Source organism: Cyrtonyx montezumae, unplaced genomic scaffold (assembly GCF_038088225.1).
Source record: "Cyrtonyx montezumae isolate F1298 unplaced genomic scaffold, pur_monq_1.0 scaffold_8, whole genome shotgun sequence".
Lineage (NCBI taxonomy): Eukaryota > Metazoa > Chordata > Aves > Galliformes > Odontophoridae > Cyrtonyx > Cyrtonyx montezumae.
In genome coordinates, this window is record NW_027072089.1 from 60,384,780 (window position 1) to 60,404,985 (window position 20,206).

The 20,206-nt window shown below is 40.8% G+C and overlaps 1 protein-coding gene across 1 annotated transcript in view; it reads left to right on the top strand.

Moving 5' to 3' along the window:
- Positions 1 to 1,841: 1,841 nt before the first annotated feature.
- The window catches only part of TERT (telomerase reverse transcriptase), a 28,847-nt gene continuing 10,482 nt past the window's right edge, over positions 1,842 to 20,206 (top strand). Inside the window, exons 1-10 of the mRNA XM_065752092.1 lie at positions 1,842 to 2,117; positions 2,664 to 4,587; positions 6,629 to 6,824; positions 9,996 to 10,185; positions 13,349 to 13,531; positions 14,909 to 15,070; positions 15,421 to 15,516; positions 17,100 to 17,135; positions 17,234 to 17,319; positions 19,105 to 19,218. Coding sequence (XP_065608164.1) covers positions 1,842 to 2,117; positions 2,664 to 4,587; positions 6,629 to 6,824; positions 9,996 to 10,185; positions 13,349 to 13,531; positions 14,909 to 15,070; positions 15,421 to 15,516; positions 17,100 to 17,135; positions 17,234 to 17,319; positions 19,105 to 19,218 — 3,263 coding nt within the window. The remainder of the gene's footprint in view (positions 2,118 to 2,663; positions 4,588 to 6,628; positions 6,825 to 9,995; positions 10,186 to 13,348; positions 13,532 to 14,908; positions 15,071 to 15,420; positions 15,517 to 17,099; positions 17,136 to 17,233; positions 17,320 to 19,104; positions 19,219 to 20,206) is intronic.

The following is a 20,206-nucleotide window of genomic DNA, read 5'->3' on the forward strand; positions in this document are numbered from 1 at the left end:
CATCTCCTTAGGGACTTGCCAACAACTGGTAGAAGGAGTCAAGGTAGGTGGCACAGATAAAAGGTCTCCTCAGAAATTCAGTCTACAGCAACATCTACAGTCGCCTGTCATGAGCAAGTCAATCAGCTTTGACAACATGGGTCCACTGCTGCCAGAGCTTACGGACAACCTTTACCCTTCCCCAGCAACTTCTTCATTTCCAGTTGTAACCTACCACGTTATCTCATAGGACTGTTCCACACAGGACTGTCCTCCTTCAAACTCTAGTATGCTGTTTTTGAGACACACAGACCAGAACAGCACAACTGCACTCAAGACCTAGGCAAGCCAAGAATTTACACAATGGCATAACGATATCCTATCATTCCTAACACTTGATTTGCTTTCCTGACTGCTTCTGAGTGCAATGCTGACTTGCTTCATGTAACCACGGGACCTCATTCCTGAGTGATTCTAACCAGCTGAGAACACATCATGATGGAAATGTTTAATCTCTATGTCGTACTTGATTTAGCAGCATTTAATTTCACCTCTCCTATCACTGTTCACTCACTCAGTCTTGTAGCATTCTGCAGTTTTCTAATCTGCTCAAGTCCTTGCTACTTTGAATAATTTCATCCCATTGACAAATCTTGCCACTAACTGCTTTCATAGAACCCTAGCTGTGATTTTCCTCAACTAAAAGAACTGACCATTAATCCCTATTTCTTACATTTGAACCAATAATATATCCATAACACCGCCTTTCTTTTTAATGAAGTTTTTTTCCCCCTGTTTATAACATTTTCTTACAAGGGTTTTAGGAAATTCAAACAGAACACAACAATCAATCAGATCACTGTAATTTTCATGTCTTCTCAACCCTCCACAGAACTCCAAGAGTTTTGCAAGGCAGGTCTTCCTCTTGCAGGAGCAGTGTCGACTAGGTAACTGGCTTTTGTTCCAGCATGTACTGATCTTACATTCTGTTATTTCTACCGATTTTCCTGGAACAATCACAAGGCTTAGAGTCCTGCTGTTTTCCCAGAACTCTACTGCAACCTCTTTGAAAGACTGGTGTCAACACTGTTATCATAAAGCCTCCAGATATCAAGAAAAGGTTTGAGCGGGACATTACACTCTCCCATATACAATTAAGCTCCTTAATTCTTGAACTTAGTGAGAGCCACAGGACCAGCCAGTTGGTTACCTTCGAGGTTTACTCTGCTCATCTCCATCGTAACCTCTTCTACAAGTATTCTAATACAGACCTTCTATGAAGTCCGGATCCTAAAATGGATTCCTTGGATGGGATGGTTCCAGATCTCTTCCATAGGAAATCTACATTAATAAACCAGCAACGTTCAGTGATGAAAGGTCTGTAGGGTGAGTGGTAGGAAGAGCTGCCAAGTCACTTGGTTTGTTCAGACAAGAGAAAAGGATACGGAGAGGAGACCTCGTGGTGGGCCTATAGCTCTAATGAGGGGAACAGAGGCAGTGCTGAGCTCTTCCCTCTGAAGAAAGCAACGGGACCAAAAGAACAGCACGGAGCTGTGTCAGGGAGGGTCGGGATGAGAGTTAGGCAAAGGTTCACGATCACACATTATTCAAGTCATTGCTTTTTGGCAGCGCATACATTTACAAACAACTATTTTTAAGGACGAAGCACAGGAAGAGTACAACGCCATAAAAAAAGATTTCTGACAACACCTTGAGAGCTCACTAAGAACTGCAACCACCGTCAATGAACCAGAGTGACGCAGCGTCCCGCGGTACGCCAGGCTCAGCACATCGGCTATCCCGGCCCCGCCCCGCCCCGCCCCGCCTCGCCTCACCTCACCGCACCCCTCCGCCGCATGGCGATGGAGCGCGGGGCCGTTCCGGCGTTCGGCGTGAGGCGGCTCCGCAACATGGCGCGGGCGGAGCCCTTCGCCGCCGTGCTGGGCGCGCTGAGGGGCTGCTACGCCGAAGCCACGCCGCTGGAAGCCTTCGTCCGGCGGCTGCAGGAGGGCGGCGCCGGGGAGGTGGAGGTGCTGCGGGGCGACGACGCGCAGTGCTACCGGACCTTCGTGTCGCAGTGCGTGGTGTGCGTCCCCCGCGGGGCCCGCGCCATCCCCCGGCCCATCTGCTTCCAGCAGGTAGGGAGCGGGCAGGGCGGACTCTGCCTTTCCTGGCTGAGCGCGCTGCTCCCCTCCTGTCCGCCCCCCCCGCCGGGACCGACCCCGGTCCCGTCCCCAGAGAGGGTCGGCGGAGCGCTGGGGTCTAAGATTTGCATGTCTGTCTCAGAGCAGCTGGAAGGGAAGTGCCGCCTTCCCCTGTGAGAGGGGCACGGAGGGGAGCGTACACCGCAGGCCCTGAGCTGGGTCTCGGGGTGGGGACGAGAAGCACAGGGCGCACGAGGAGCAGGATCAAAAGGGCAGCACCGAGCAGACTTCCGTAAGGCGTGCGGCTCAGGTTGCTGAATGTAAACAGTGCGCACGCAACTCTGGCGCAGCGCTTGTAGTACTTCACGCAGCATCGCACAATTGTAGGGCTTGTGAGTCGCTTTGCTGCTCTGCGAAGGCGTAACGTAAGGCTGAAGTTTAGGGCCGGGTGTAGCTGGCGTGTCTGCTTCTTTGGGCTGCGTGTTATTCGTGGAAGAGCTGTCGATTAAAACCCAATTCTCCCTCTTTCTGTCTGTTCAGTTATCCAGTCAGAGCGAAGTCATCACAAGAATCGTTCAGAGGCTGTGTGAAAAGAAAAAGAAGAACATCCTTGCGTATGGATACTCCTTGCTGGATGAAAACAGCTGCCACTTCCGAATTTTGCCGTCTTCGTGCATATACAGCTACCTGCCCAATACTGTAACAGAAACAATTCGCATCAGTGGCCTCTGGGAAATGCTGCTGAGCAGGATAGGGGACGACGTGATGATGTACCTGCTGGAGCACTGTGCGCTCTTCATGCTGGTTCCCCCAAATAACTGTTACCAGGTCTGCGGACAGCCAGTTTATGAACTTATTTCACGTAACGTAGGACGACCATCCCCAGGATTTGTTAGACGACGGTACTCGAGGTTTAAACATAATAGCCTGCTTGACTATGTACGAAAAAGGCTCGTGTTTCACAGACACTATCTTTCCAAGTCACACTGGTGGAAGTGCAGGCCGAGACGTCCACGTTGTGTCTCCAGCAGGAGAAAAAGAAGTTGCCGTAGGATACAAAGCTTAAGATCCAGTTACCAATCTTCTGCAAAAGTGAACTTTCAAGCAGGCAGACGGATCAGCACAGTTACTGCGCGTCTGGAAAAACAGAGCCACTCCAATTTATGTTTGCCAGCTAGAGCACCATCTTTAAAAAGGAAGCGTGATGGAGAACAGGTGGAAATCGCAGCTAAGAGAGTGAAAATAACGGTGAAAGAGACAGAGGAGCAGGCTTGTAGTATCGTTCCTCATGTAAACCAAAGTAGTCCACAGGGGCATGGAACCTGGCATGTAGCACCACGTGCTGTAGGTCTTATTAAAGAACGTTACGTTTGTCAAAGAAGTAACAGTGAGATGTCTGGTCCTTCTGTAGTTTGCAGATCTCACCCTGGGAAGAGACCTGTGGCAGACAAAAGCTCTTTTCCACGAGGAGTTCAGGGTAACAAACACATAAAGACGGGTGCAGGAAAAAAACGAGCAGGATCCAATAGAGGGGGCATAGAGATGTATATAAATCCAATCCGTAAACCCAATAGAAGGGGCTTAGAGAGGCGTATAAATCCAACCCATAAACCTGGGTTGAATTCCATACAAACTGAACCAATGGAAGGTGCTTCTTCAGGGGACAGAAAGCAGGAAAAAACCCCAGCTCGTTTGGCAAAGCAGTTACCAAATACATTCTTGCGCTCTGCAGTGTACTTTGAGAAGAAATTTCTTCTGTATTCCCGCAGTTACCAAGAATATTTTCCTAAATCGTTCATACTGAGCCGCCTGCAGGGTTGTCTTGCAGGTGGAAGGCGGCTTGTAGAAACCATATTCTTGAGCCAAAACCCTTTAAAGGAAAAGCAGAACCAAAGCCTACCGCAACAAAAGTGGAGAAAGAAGCGGTTGCCCAAACGCTACTGGCAAATGAGAGAGATATTTCAGAAGCTGATAAAGAACCACGAGAAGTGCCCTTATTTAGTTTTCTTGAGAAAAAATTGCCCTGTTTTGCTTTCTGAAGCTTGTCTGAAAAAAACGGAGCTGACCGTGCGGGCAGCTCTGCCTGGGGAAGCAAGGGTTCACAAGCACACAGAACGTGGGGAAGAGCCCTGTGAGGGTACTGCACCAAACAGCTTCCACGCTTCTCCCGCAGTGCCAGCGTGTGGGCAGCCAGAGAGAGGGGAGCACCCTGCAGAGGGGAGCGATCCGCTCCTCAGGGAGCTGCTCAGGCAGCACAGCAGCCACTGGCAGGTGTATGGCTTTGTGAGGGAATGCCTGGAGCGGGTGATCCCTGCTGAGCTGTGGGGTTCGAGCCATAACAAATGCCGTTTCTTTAAAAACGTGAAAGCGTTCATTTCCATGGGGAAGTATGCTAAGCTCTCGTTGCAGCAGCTGATGTGGAAGATGAGAGTGAATGACTGCGTGTGGCTTCGTCTGGCCAAAGGTACTTTGTAATACAAAAACAAGGGGGTTAGATGGGTGGTGGACAGGTTTAAGGTGGGGAGGGGCGGGCACTGAATATGGATTTGGAGCTGGTGGTTTATTGGTGACAGTGGGAGCTGAGAGAGAAAACCTGGTAGTGGTTGTAATCGATGGTGGGGGTGTGTTCTTAGAGCTTTCTTCCTCTGTGCATCTTCATTGACACCTTTCGTGTTTAATGGGATTATGGTTTTATGCAGAAACTTGAATTCAGGACTCAGGCATTCCAACAAATGCATTCTCTTCTGCCCTTGCTCCCCAAATTGCCATTACCTGTGACAAACGAATACTTACAAGCAAGGCGTGTAAGGAACAAGCATAGTCTTTTTACTTGCCATAAGCCGTCAGAGCGAAGTAAAGCCAAACCAAGACACATGTATGTAGTCATTTCACAACATTTTTTTCCCCTCACATCTACCCTGTGAAAAATACATGAGTAAGGGATCTGTGCAATGAAGGAGTTGCCCTCCATCCATTAGCTTTCTAGAGCTCTTCTTTGGGAGCTTGAGATCCTTACTGAGTGGGATTTGGTGGTGCAGAGATCATCCCAGTGGTACAGGCAAGGCAACCAGCTGATTGCTCTGGATGCTGTATGAATCCTTCCAGTCACTCATCTTCTCAGGTGATGAGAAGCAAATCTTACTTCTCTGAAGAAGCCTAAGGATGTTGTTACCCTAGGATGTTGTTCTAGCTGAACCTGTGGTTCTGTGGTTGATTGCTGTGGAATCTCACATGTAATTGTTCTGTGATTCCATTCTCCACCTACAGAACGTGTAACATGCTTCCTTAACCGCTGTGCTTGCAGCATTAATTCTTACCTGGTAATATACTTGGATCTTACATGAGCGTGAGCTGAAAATGGCATTTCTTTTTTAAAAGGTGCAGTAGGGTTCTGAAATTACTACAGGTTCCCGGCAATGTAGGAGGGGAGTAGAAGGTCTGATATTTGAGAACTGATGTCAAAAATAGGGGAGGTGCACTTCCATAGGAAACTGTTAGTGCTAGCAAATACGTTGATTAATCATTTAAAAACTTTGGGTCAAACCCGTGGCTTTTAAAATACTGAGGAATTAAATATTTTGAAGGGGTTTTATTGTAAAAACTCGTTTGGTTCATAGTCACTTGTAATGTCTTACCTCTGGAAAGAATTAATAGCCTGAATCCAGGAAAAACAGCCCATTGACTTAATTTCATTTTCTCTGAAACTAATCCCTTTTGCATGGAGTTTAAACGCACGTTTAATTGTTTTGCTGCACTGTAGGTGTTCTTTTCTCCAAAAGGAGTGGCAGTGGTTTCTTGTAAATCATGACTACAGTTCAGGAAGTTGACATCTGATGTCAAAATGTCAAAAACAAATCATTTTGTTCCAGGACAGCGACTTAACGTGCTGATTTAATCTGTGTATCTGTGGCCTGTGTATTACGATTCTTCATTTAGAGAATCTTCTAACAGTGACAGCATTTTTACAGTAATGTTCTCTGGCTTTTATTGAAGTGAGTGCTATTATCTTTTCGTGGCAGTATTTTTTTTTTTAGACCTGAAAGTGTCTCTGCCCCAAAGAGCATGCAACCCAAGCAGGTTAGAGAACTGGAAACTTTATTTCCATTTAATAAGTTTCGCTTTTAAGCGTTGTCTTTTGTGTCAAAGTTGGGCTGTTTTTAACACATTTGTGCAACAGTTATAATTTGTGCTGGGCAGATAATCTAACGAACATTGTTGTACAGTCTCTTTCAATTATCCTTCTGTATTTTCCTAAATTCTACTTTACATTTTATTAGAGATGTATAATGGAAAAGTGGCAACAATTCATAGTTATTTAATGCCAATGAAAATTTGGAGTTGCATCTGTGGAATTTTGTGTTTGGTTTTTTTTCCCCCTTTTCATTAACCTCATGCTGAGGAGAGAGTGTACATATGATTCGTTCTGTTTGGTTTGGTTTTTTGCTAATACAGAAAGTTGATGTTTACTATAACTACATTAACTGTGTTTGAATTGTTTATTGAAGGTAATCATTCTGTTCCTGCCTATGAGCATTGTTACCGTGAAGAAATCTTGGCAAAATTCCTATACTGGCTGATGGATTCCTATGTTACCGAATTACTCAAATCATTTTTCTATATCACCGAGACCATGTTCCAGAAAAACATGCTTTTCTACTACAGAAAGTTTATCTGGGGCAAGTTACAGAACATTGGAATTAGGTAACATTAACAAACTAACCAAATATGACTGAAATTTATGTGGAAATCTCACGTTTTCTAGTGCTTCAATTCAGAAAAATCTTTTTGAATTTCTGGATGCCTGTTGATCTCCAGCTTCCTATGCAATTTCTTCTTTTTTTTTTATTTTTTAATTTTTTATTCTTTTATTTACTCTATGCTTCCAGAGGGTACCACTGATATTTCTCCTGTGCAGCTCTCTTCTGTGTGTGTTAGCACTTAGTGGAGCTCTGGTCCTGTTAGCAGCTGCAGCCCAGAATGAGTAATTTAAACAGTAGTAGCAGAATTGCAGAACTGTAGGGGTTGGAAGGGACCTATAGAGATCATCGAGTCCAGCCCCCCTGCCAAAGCAGCTCCCTAGCCCAGGTTGCACAGGTAGGTGTCCAGGTGGGTCCTGAACATCGGCAGAAAAGGAGACTCCACCATCTCTCTGTGCAGCTGTGCCAGGACTCTGTCACTGCACTGTGATTGATTTTCTAAGTTAGGCACAAGCCTGTGTGTAATGTGTGTACTTACAAGTGCTCTCTAACTGCATACAAGGAAGCAGTAATTTATGTATAAAAAGATAAAACAATGCATGCTGAGTCCCTCAGTAGCTTTTCTATTCCTGAATATTTAGAAAAATATCTTTCCTATTCCAGTTTAATGAACTCATGCAGATGGCAAGATGCCTATTTCATGTGGGAAGACAGAAATGAGGATTTAGAGATGCTGAGAAACTGCTGATTGGGGCTGGAATTTCTAGTCTCTCAGGGCACCATCCCTCTTTCCCAGGCAGCATATTTGGTGTATTGAGCTGCCTCTGCCTTCCCTGGGTGAACAGTATCAGGTGGCCTCTACTGCTCCCCCGAAGGTTGTTCTGTGGCTGCCCTGGTTCTTTCTCCTCTCCAGATGAAGCTGCTTTTGGTGATTGCTGTGAGCTGGCTCACAAGAAGGTGTTCATATCCAGAGTAGCTTGGATGTAACCTTTGGAGAAGAAAAGATAGATGAAACAATCAGGGCTGAGCAGAGCAGAGCTTCATTCATTAGTTTGCCATTGCACTGCATTGTCCTTAGGAAGTAAATCCCTATCTTGTACTTCTGTTCATGTCAGTAAATCTTCCTGTGCAGAATCCCACTCAGGGATGAAGGCAAGAGGTCTGACAGGGGACTTGAATTTTGTTTTTTTCAGCATCCTTGATCAAGTCTGGTAGTCATGTTGCATGCAAACAACATTCTGCAGATTTTTGAAGCTATACTGAACTTCATACCCCCAAATAAACAATGTGTTTACTATTTCTTTTTTTTTTCCTTTTTTTAAGGCAAAAAATCAATATGATACTGTTGCTTGAAGTTACCTGGCCCATGCAGTGCAAACCTTTTATTTTCTTTTTTTTTAATGATGTATACCTTGTCACAGTTACAGCACTGTTTTCACAGGGACTAATAGCCAGACCTTGTACTCAGTTTCCTACTATGTCCACTGTGTGACAGCACTGTGAGTATGAATGAGGGTAGGATGGTTCAGAGGCCACTAGATTGGTGCATGTTCAAAATCAGCAGCGCTGCTGCAAATGCCATGAAATAAGCAATGAGTGTTGCTGCAGGCAAAACAGCATCAAATTCCACAACTGGGCAGGGGCAGTAATGATGAAGATCTGATAGTGAGGTGTCTTTATCTCCACTTTTAGAGGAAGTCATGCTTTAACATTGGTGGGGTTTTTTTGTTTGTTTTTTTTTGTTGTTGCTGTTTTCCCGTCCCTTCAACTGTACTTTGGAAATTCAATTCCAGTCTTGAGTATAAATCCTCCAAACACATGCCCAACTTGCTGGCATACCTCTATCTTATTCTTGGTAAGCACTGTATCACTTGGGCCCTTGCAGTTGGAGCAGCTGCATCACTGACTTATATGTGGATTGTGCTGGCTTACATAAGAGAAATATTTTTGTGTCTCATCTGCTTGCTTGACTTCTCAGAGATCTCCTAGAGCATGCTGACTTGGTCTTCCATCTATCCACTGCCTTATGTAATGTCATGGCCTCCTTTTGCTAAACCAGCTGGCTGGCTTGTGTGGGACATCAAAATCTGAAAGCAAATTCAGATTTGCAGCCTTCGTTGTTCAGGGGTTTGAAGTGTCTCATTTTACTTCCCAGGGAAGTATAAACAACGGGTTTTTTTCCTTCTGAACAATATAGGCAGTGTAGGACAGTGACCCAGCCCCTTTATGTTGCAGGTAATGCACTTGAACCATCTTAAGTAAAAGCAAAGTCTTTGTGCCACTTCCTTTTCCTACCTTACTGCATGGGTTAGTATTGATCTGGACTGAGCTATACTGAATTGTAAATCCTGAAGAGGTGTCTGTGGGGGGAAGCACATTTCCCGGTCTGTCACAGAATCACAGAATGGTAGGGGTTGGAAGGGACCTCTAGAGGTCATCGAGTCCAACCCCCTGCCAAAGCAGCTCCCAGGTTGCACAGGTAGGTGTCCAGGCGGGTCTTGAACATCTGCAGAGAAGGAGACTCCACCACCTCTCTGTGCAGCTGTGCCACTGCTCTGTCATTTACAAGTCTTCCATTCTTTATTTTCTGCTATTTACTTTGGCTCATCGCTGCTCCTCAGACTGATTATTTTGAATGATGCTACAGGATGCTTAATTGCCCTTTTGTTTTGTATGTTGTAACTTTTAAAACGTAGTGACTGCTCTAAATGCTGGGAGTACAACAGCCCATTACGCTGAATTTGTCCTTCCCTGGGTCTGTCTTCATACAGCTTTCAGAAAATCCTATCCTTTGGATCCTATCCTATCCTTCAGGTTTCTGAAACCATGAAAAAAGTTGAATTTTGTTTTTTTAATTGTTGCATTAAAAAAAAATACTGTTCAAATATATTTGGCTAGTTTGTAATGAAATGTGTGTTAATTTAGATCTTTTATATTACATTAGTTTACATCAGGGATAAGTATATGATCTTTTATTAATGTATTATGATGTATTATGTTGCCACTGATATATGGAATTACTCTAAAATTCAGATTTCATACCAGCTTTTATAGGGATTAGCTTTTGTAATTGTCTCTTTAGTAAAATATCTGTGTTCAGTTACCAAGAAGAGTGAAATATTTTAACTTATTACATTTCCTGTTTGCTTACATTCAGTATGTATTTATATTTTAGAAACCATTTTGCCAAAGTACATCTACGTGCTTTATCTTCAGAGGAGATGGAAGTGATCCGTCAAAAAAAGTATTTTCCTGTTGCGTCAAGGCTCCGGTTCATTCCTAAAATCAATGGTTTAAGACCTGTAGTAAGACTAAGCCGTGTTGTTGAAGGACAGAAACTCAGCAAGGAAAGCAGAGAAAAGAAGGTTTTTATTTTCCTTATTGTTTTCTGTGGGTTTGATGGAGGCAGCTGTTAAGTGAGTGAAGTGTCTTAATGAAATTAGTCTCACAGAATAATGTGGGTTGTTGGGTAAGCAAGTTTTCTTTCTCTCTTCTTTCCATCCATTTCCCTCAGGCTTGCTTCTGAGTCTGACTGTGACAGACACAGCCATCCATAGGGGTAGGATGAGGAAGACACTAAGTACTCAGTGTTCAGAACTAATGTCGTATTTGTTTGGCACACCAGAGGGTTAGGGACAGATGAGTCTGCCTGCTGGGATTTACCTGAATGCAGACTGTGTGTATTGATGGACTGATTGGCTGTTGTGCCAGGTCAGCCCAGGGATCCTGCCAAGTTAGCAGGCCAAACAGTGGTGAACCATGTGTGTTACAGTGGAAGGCTTAAGAAGGATGAGGAAGCTGAATCAAGTGTAGTAAGGAGATAGGAAGTAAGACAGGAATTACTGCTGTGTGGGGACAAAGACTTAACACAGAGTACATACAATAATCCATTTAACAGGCCAGTTAACTGCAAGATTTAGTGGAAGCAGTGTCACTATCTCCCATGACTGCTTGATTCTTTTTACTTAAGGCTGAGTCCCATTTAGAGCGCAAGATGAAATGCTCTCCAAATGGGTGAGAGTTCAACAGCTTCTTAATTCTCATGGATCAATGTGTGATCCTATTCTGCGTTTAAAGGACTTCAACAAAAAGCTGTTCTGAAGTGTTACTTTCATCTAGTCTTTCTGTGGCTATCATACTGTCAAACTTGAGAGTATGCACAGAGTTAATCTGAAAATAGCTGCGCTGCTTTAAAAGGTTCTATTGCTTCTGTAACAAATTGGGATAAAGGGTGACACCCCAGACCTGAATGCACAGAAGATGAGGATTAAAAGTCAGCTCTGGTTGCTGGACAACTGGCTCCAGATAACTGGGTGACCCTGGAGCTGAGAGGGAAGATAGATATATGCCTGCTAGGAAGTGGGAGCTGTAGACTTCTGTTTGTGGGTGCTGACAAGCAGCCGAGGACTTGAGCCGTTTATGGAAAAACCTCATCTGTCAACAAATGGGAGAACATCATAAAGCAATACTAATGATTTTATAAATCCGTGAAAGGTAGTAATAGTGTTACCTCTCTGTGTCCATCTGCTATCGTAGAAGAAAGTGTCATCCAAAACAATTGTCTTGTTCAAGAATTTAGGGGTTACGAGCTAATGGAAGTGCTGTTTGTGTTTGTTTTTTTTTTAGTTTTCCCTCCCCTCTTTCCTTTCCCATTTTGCATGACTTCTGAGTTTGTTTCTCCCACTGCCTGCTGTCCTGCAGTCTGTTACGTTTTTCAACCTCTCATATTCCACCATGTCACTGCTCTGCAGTTTCCTCCAGGCATTTGAATTGTAGGAAGAAGACTTATCTTCAGATTCTTTCTGTGTCTAACAGTGTTCCAGGTTTTGCAATTTGAAACCCAGTCTGACACTGTAAGGGTAGACTTTGGCAGTTCTTGTAGCTCAGTAGTGCAATGTGTCCAGATGAATTGCCAAAAAAAAAAAATCTCTCAAGTACCCAGCAAATCAGCTTCTGGCTCTTGGGCAGCTCTCAACCTTTGCTGCAAAAACTGTGTTGAAGTGAGTCCAGTTCTGTGAGTTTATCCTCAAACAGTGTAAATCATGCTCTATTTTTTTTTAATTGTAGGTTTTATGCATTTGTTTTTCAACCTTCTTTTTGTTTTAACTTAAACATATCAGTCTGTAAATGCATAACAAACATAATGGGAAGCCCAAAGAGGATTCTTAATCATCTGATTTGTTTGAGAGTGTATAATCTTTTACTGCGTTCTGTAGAGATTCCAGCAAACCCTTAGGTTTTGCAAAAATATTGATAGCTCTGTGGATTAGACTTGTGGAAAATTAAGGGACTGGAGATAATTCCTGTTATTATTACAAATTACTGCTGTGAATACTGCTGCTCTAGGTCTTGCAGGCCTAGTTCAAGCTAGGCTTTGACTGCTAAGCCTCAGTTGTCTTTTATTGACCTGTGTGCTAACACCCAGATGGCCATCAGCTTTGTGAGAAGGTATTAAGGCACCATCTGGGGACACGATCATTAAGAAGGGAAGGAGGAACTTCTGTACTGATAACTACTTTGATCTTGCTGCTTGTGTTTAACTCTGAGCTACGTCTCTACCCTTTTGACTGTTTTTCGTAGGAACTTGGCCTATACCAGAAAAGAAACCTCTTCGGTAGTTCAGGAAAGTGTCTTAATTTTCATCAGTCAATCCAGCAGTTATTTTTTGTGAACAAGTCAAAAGTATTTTGCAGGATCAGCCAGTGAATAAACAAACTGTTTCTCTCTTGTAAAGCAGTAAAATTGGATCATGTTGTTTGCAGTGATGATGATAGTACACCCAGGTGTTTTTGGTGTGTTTTAATTTTGTCAGCTTTTCACCAAAACCTGGAATTGAATTTTATTTTATTTTTTTCAGTGCAAAAATAATGTCCTCAGATGAATTTGGCATGCTTCCAGTACTTGGCGATGTCAGTGTATCCATGCCTTGATCGCAGTGCTACCATTTAGAGTAAAAAATACCTTTTAGGATATATGTGTACATTTTGGAGGATTTCTCCGGAGTTCTAAATTGGTTCATTAGTGTGCCACTTGTGTGGTTTGTGGCTTGCCCTTTCCAAACTTTTTTAGCCAGGTCTGTATTGACAGAGCTGATCGACCTTCAGGACTTCACTGCCACTCTGCAGCACTCTACCATTCCCATAGCTAAGAGAGTTAAATCTTTGCTGAAGTAATGTAAATCTCTGCATAAATTATCTGTAGAGGCTCATCTGACAATGCAGCTGTGCTTAGCTTGAAGTCTCAAGCACATGTTATTTCTTCTTACCTTATCGTTGGTGGTGGTATTGTTTGTTCAAGTCTCTCCATTTATGTCCATGACTATGAAACCATATTGGTGTCTTTGATGCTGTTTTGTCACTTCCAGGAACTCACTGCAGCTGTGTTCCTGCTTTCTGAAAACTATATTTGACCAAAGAAGTACAGCAGATACACAGCAAATTTCCTCTCGTAGCTCTTCTAAATGAGAATCTTACGTATTGCATTTAGTATGTCAACATACTTTAGGATGATTCTCTTTGGTCTCTTTAGATACAGCGCTATAACACCCAGCTAAAAAATCTCTTTAGCGTGTTAAATTATGAACGGACTGTAAACACCAGTATCATTGGCTCTTCAGTATTTGGCAGAGATGATATCTACAGGAAATGGAAGGAGTTTGTTACAAAGGCTCTTGAAGCAGGTGGTGAGATGCCTCACTTCTACTTTGTAAAGGTATGCCTTTTCTGATCCTGCAGTCAGACTGACTTATCAAAGATTGCTACTGCAGATCTTCTATAGTTGTGAGCTGTGTGCTTAACTATTTCTTTGCCATAGTTGGTTTTTGTGCATACTTAATATAGACTGGTTTGTTTGCTTTTCCTGAAATATTGCTTCCTTTACTTTGATATTCATTTCTGTCATGCAGCAGCTCTTGCTTCTGGACATGTGCTGTATTTCTGCAGTTACATTTACTTGGGTATAGTGATGGGATATTAAACATATAAACTTGAATAGGCTTTTAGGGTCATTTTCCTAAATTAAAAATGGGGAAAAAATCCTCTGTGCATCTAGATAAATTTAGTGTCTTTTTGATAAATAAGTCTCTCCTATCTCCATAACATCAGTGTCTCTTAAAAATATCTGAAGTGTAATATATCTCCAATAAATCTATCCTACCACTTCAAATAATTGGGTTTTTGTAAAATCTCATTTTTTGAAGGAGCATTTTCTTAACTCTTGTGTTAAGTAATAGCTGGCAGGCTACTGCTATTGAGTTGGAGTGATTTATATAAAATTATACAGCTTATGTATAATATAGCAGGGCTCCTACCTCATTCTCTCATACATCAGTCGTCACGTACCAAAATTATTTTCAGTAATTTTCTTACTTTTCAAGACAAAGGACTGTGTCATTGTCGCAATTCTTTTAAAGTTTTTGCTTCTTCGGAAGGCTTTGAATTGTGGCTATGACAAAAAAAAAAGCAAAGTTAGATTGTAGAATGAGATTTAGAAAAAGCAAAACACCTATGTTTACAGTTTTCCAGAAATCTCAGATGTGATGATCATAATTATATATAGAGGGGAAGGTTTCTTACAGTAATAAGCGTATAAAAATTTCAGCAATGAGCTTCAGTGAAATGTAAGATTAAAGGCTGTGTATGCAGCTTCCAGTGTGCTACCTTTTGTGTCCATTAATCATGAAAAGAAGTGCTATGCAGTACAAATGAATGTAGGGACTATTGTACTATTTTCTGTTGGTAACAGGAGTTGTACTAAAACTGAGTTTGGTTGTCCCCTCCAAGGAAAAACTCATTGATGACTGAGGAAGGAGTTTTCAGATAAGAGTTTGCTTGTCCCAGTTCTGAATAAATCACAGAACTGTAGGGGTTGAAAGGGACTTCTAGAGATCATCTAGTCAAACCGCCTGCCAAAGCAAGCTAAACAATTTAGTATTTTTATTCCCATGTGATGCTTCAGTTGTGGTTGTATACTACAACGGTATTTTTTTTCCACATGCTGCCACAGTATTTGTGGTGCTATTGATGAATATGAAAGATATTGGAATGTAAGATATGGGACATAGTGGAAGATGTTTTTTTTCAATTTCAGGGTGATGTGTCCAGGGCTTTTGATACCATTCCTCACAAGAAACTTGTGGAAGTGATCTCACAGGTCTTGAAACCTGAAAGCCAAACTGTCTATGGAATACGGTGGTATGCAGTGGTTATGATTACCCCAACTGGAAAAGCCAGGAAGCTCTATAAGAGACACGTATGACTTGCTCATTTCTTTTAATTACTTCTGTTAATATATTTCTGTCCAAGGAATATATTTGTAGCTTTTTTGTCTGAGTTTGAAGTAGGTAATTACTTCAGAAAGCCTTTGTTTTGAGAATGTAGGAAATTTCCTGGAGGGAACAAAGCTGTTCTTTACTCTTTAGTAAGGGTAATGGTGAATGTGTTGTGGAAATGGAGATAGGTGAGGGCAAAATTTCATTTTAACAATATCAGACTTATTTGGGTTAAAATAATGCAGTAAAATAAGCCCCTTCTCTGAATAAATTCCATCTGCTACTGAGTATTCTATTGCTATTTGCATTTTTTTAAATATTTAATATGCAGGTTTCTACCTTTGAGGATTTTATTCCAGACATGAAGCAGTTTGTGTCCAAGCTTCAAGAGAGAACCTCATTACGAAATGCAATAGTAGTTGAACAGGTAAATACTATCTTAGAACCATTGAGTTGGAAGAGATCCTTAAAGGTTATGTAGTTCAACTTCCATGCAAGAATAGGGATACCTACAGCAGGTCAGGTGCTCAGAGACACCTCCAGCCTGACCTTGAGTGTCTCCAGGGATGGGGCATCCACCACCTCTCTGGGCAACCTGTTGCAGTGCCTCACCATGCTTATTTTAAAAACCTTCTTCCTGATACCCAGTCTAAATCTCTGCTCTTTTAGTTTGAGTCATTCCTGCCCAGATTAGGAGGGTTCTTCTCAATTGAAGGAGAAAGCTACATTAGGTAGATGAAGATTCCTGGGTTTTACGTGTTCTTTATTTATTTTGAAACTAATGTATGTATTATATGCTGACACCACTTGTATTCTAGTTACTCAGTAACTAATTCAGACAGATTTTTGACATCTTTTACCTGTTGATTCTAGCAGCCTTTCAGGGGTGTAGTGCCTCAGGCAAGAACTCTGGCAATACGTAATTCTGGACTTCTAGTTTTTCTCATTGATGTCTTAAACATTCATTTGAACCACTATTTTCTTCCTTTTCTTAACAAATTCCATTAGTTATTACAACAGTGAAGAAGTGCTTCAACATGCACTATGCCCAAAATATACAGAACTAAGAATGTGAGAAGTGTATTCTAAACTGAGTAACTAGGGAAATAGGTACAGCATTTTGGATACCAAACTTCACTTAATAGAAAAAAAAAGTCGGCTTATTTTAATGATTTCCTGCCAGGGTTACTAAGAATAAACTGTTCTTTGCAGCAGTTAGTGCAGTACAAAACAAGATTAACTCTTTTGCTTGTTTGTTTTTGTTTGTTTGAAGAGATTCCTTGCTTTTGTTTGAAGAGATGAAAATTATATAAATTGTATATTTGCTCCAGCTAGTGCTATTACAAGAAACAAGCAGCCTTCTGTTGCTTAACTTGCATGCTTCAGAGAACTGTATTAATTCCAAATAATGTATGTTCTTAAGACTTACTTCAGTAAAAGGACAAAGTGTAGAGGTAGATGATGCACCCAGTCAATTTCCAACTACGTTTTGTTGCTTGGCATCACAGTGTTCCATGGTAACAACATTCAAAGCCATGAGCCACAGATGGCCAGACAGGTATCTTCTACTGCTCTAAATGAAACTTCTATTACAATTTTATTAACACAAAAGACTTGATGTAGTTGTGTAGGCTCTCATGCATGGAGGGATTGGTAACATGAGGAGAGAGATGTGTTTCATAGCAGAACAGGCAAGAGAGTGTTATCTGTACTTGCAAAGTTGTACAGAGCATAGAATTTAAAAAGGTAGAACGTGACCTAAAGAGGGAGGTACAATAAACTGGGATAACCCAATATAATATCTAAGCACTTTGAAAAGTGTTTTATATTTGTTAATATGATAATAATAATACCATTTTCTGAACATAACACTGGTCAAAACAGTTTTTTCCTGAAGTAAAACCTGAAAAAAACAGATCAATTCTCTAGCTCATTTGTTGGCTGTCAGTTGCTTTTTAGAGTTTATATTCAGATTTTAATTTTAGATGTTTGCTTTGTTTCTTACCTTAGAGATTTTTACTAAACTGTTACAGTCTAATTCTTCAGGTAAGCTAATATGTATATTTTCAATTTATACTATATTCCTTTTTAGTTTCAGCACATTTCTAAAGTACAATTTTGGTTTTGTTTTGTCCCATTTCTAGTGCTTAACTTTTAATGAGAACAGTTCCACCCTGTTTACTTTCTTTCTTCAAATGTTACATAATAACATCCTGGAGATTGGGCACAGGTAAAAGATAAATAAATTTGTGAAGCGTGGGGTTTTTTTTTGTTGATTTGGTTGGCTTGTGTTTGTTTTTCTGCTTAACAGGATGCCTTCATTGGCTCAGAGATTTTCTGCTTAATGTCTTTTAAACAATTTTATTTCATGTTAATTTGAAATCTGTTTTGAAATGTAGTTTATGTTTTATAGAAAGTTGGAAGTGTTTGCATCCATTTACATTTGAATAATTGAGTTAAAAAAGTTAAAATAGCTTTCCCACACTGATGATGCTAATTATGCATGGGCTGCATCATTCTGTAGGTATGCTACCTTCATTTAGAGCTGCAGATGTGGTTCAAAAGAACGTTGAAATCCACAGAGATGACCACAAAAGCAAGGGGATGTCCAAGCAATTGTGCTAAAGCGTTATCAGTCTGCAGTACAAAATAAAACCTCTTATGCATGGCCTAGCTCTTTGTCAAGTTGCAATAAACATGTTAAGTAATAACATGAATTAAAATGACTGGCAACTCCAAGATTAGGAATCTGCTGTTAGAGAGGAGGATGAAATGTGCATTTCTTGTGTTGCTAGAAATGCTGGTCTGCTACTTAGCTTTTGCCTCTAGGTGGCACATGTGTACCAAGACTAGAAACCACATACTAATAGGATACTTATTTCTGAATTTAGAATGAGGTCTGTTAGGATAACTAGGTTCTTGCTGTTGAGAGGCTAACGTTATTGTATGGTAGTTAAACTCAACTGGACAGAGAGAGGGGAAAACAGGTTTCAAGGAGGTAAATGTAAGAGCACTTGTAGGATTTCCTAGCATTAAGTTTTCTAGCATTAATTGTCAGAACAGTTAAATGAGGAAATAACTGCAATTTACAGTAAAAGTCATGAAAAAAAAAAACCAACAAAAATTGGATTTTAGTAAACAATATAATATTTCTTAACAGGGATTCATCAAGAATTTCCCTAAAAGTGATAAGTAGTATTTATTTGTTTAAAAATCAAACAACAAAACAAACAAGGAAATACATTGCTTGACCATGTCGTGCTGTGACACTGTAAATGAAGTATATCAAAGCCATTCTAAGATTCTATAATAAATGCAGCAAATAGCCTGACAAATTAGTTCATGTAGGTAAACACTTCTACTCTGGCTTGTGTGAAATAAATACTTTAAGAAAACAGGATTTGATAGTGGTGAATTTTATATTTTAATTTAATGCGGATGTTTGCTGCTTATGGGAAAAGTTAGGAATTCTCAATTCCAGATCTACCTAAATTCATTTCTAGCTGTAGATGAACATTATGAGCTTCAGTGTATGAATTTTTAGTGGGAATTGTTTGGATGATACTTAAAAATAGATGTATAGTTTGGAAGATGAGTTCTGAACTTTACATTTCTTGTAGAAGGGTACTTGTTGTAAAGCAATGAAAGACATAACAAAATTACAAAGCTTGGATGAAATGCAACTCTGCAGCTTCTTTTGTAAAGGAAAAAGCATTGTGGGTTGATTTAAATTATCAATTTGTTTCATTTAATGACAGTTGTCTACTAGGGTTTCTTAATGTGAAAGACAGGTGTGTTTTAGTGCATTCTGTTTTAAGTTTAGTAGGAGGTGGAAGAAAAAATTTTGAGCCATATCTAGGTTCTCAGAGGAAAGAATTGAGGTAAGGTTAACTAGCATGTCTTCAGCTTTTATTATTGGAACTTATGTGTTATACTTTGTGTTTTTAAGTATATGTTTGATGACTACTGGAGTCTTGTTGCATACTTTGATTTTTTTTCTTTTATTCTTTTCTAGGTACTATGTACAGTGCTCTGGAATCCCACAGGGCTCCATTTTGTCAACCTTACTTTGCAGCTTATGCTATGGAGACATGGAAAACAACTTGCTCTGTGGGATCCAGAAGGATGGGTAGGAACATTTGGGTACTTTTTGTTGGGTGCTCTACTATAGTATTGTATAGTGTGTGTATATATATGTTTTCTCTTAAGTTTAATGTTGAATTTCAAGAATTTTCAGCTTCCCAGCAGAAGCATGGTGAACTCAAAGATCTCTGCAGATTTAGTATCTGTTTTGGAAGGAATTTCCTTATTTGTCATATGATTGGGAAGATGGAGAGTTTTCCTAGATGTGAGTGTGGATGACTTCTTACAAAGAGTGCAGTATTTAGGAATGCTGTACAAACGTGTTGGTTCTTGTACTGTGAGCCACGTGGGTCCCCTAACAACTTCCAAGCCCTGCATGTGCTTGGTTCTTAGGAGCCTTGCTGAAAGTTTGCATGGTGAAAACTCTGCTTCTGAATTAACAGTAAGAAATACAGCATTCTTTTTACCTCCCTATGAATTGATATCCAGGTGAATCTCAGATTCTTAGGCATGAGCTTAGCATTAGTAAGTCCCCTGAAGCTTGTACCTGTTCACATCTGTCTCCATTCCTTTGAATTTTGTCCAAAGCAAGATAAAAGAGATGTGTAGAAGTATTCTGGGTAAGTGCATCAGTCCAGAGCCTCTCCTAGGGAGGCCCACTGGATAATGGAAATCCACAGAATATTAAATGCCTTCCTACACAGTAGTTCTTTTTGGTGAGCATTAGGGTGCTGTGACGGTGAGATACTGAAAAGCTACTTGTCTGCTTCTAGAGGACACAATTTATACATACTGAACTTAAGTATCCAAGATTAAGAGTGTGTTTCTTATGTAGCAGCTGTGCTTATATGTTGCAGTTTTTAGAATATTACATAGCTGTCTGTTGAATGACTTTGGTATTATCATTTGGCCTTTAAACATAGCATCTCCCTCTCCCAACCAAGAGCAACAGCAATAGTGAAAAATAAATAAATAAATAGATAAACCAACTGGCTCTCAGATAGATGAAGGTATATCTGTTCTGATCATTGTGA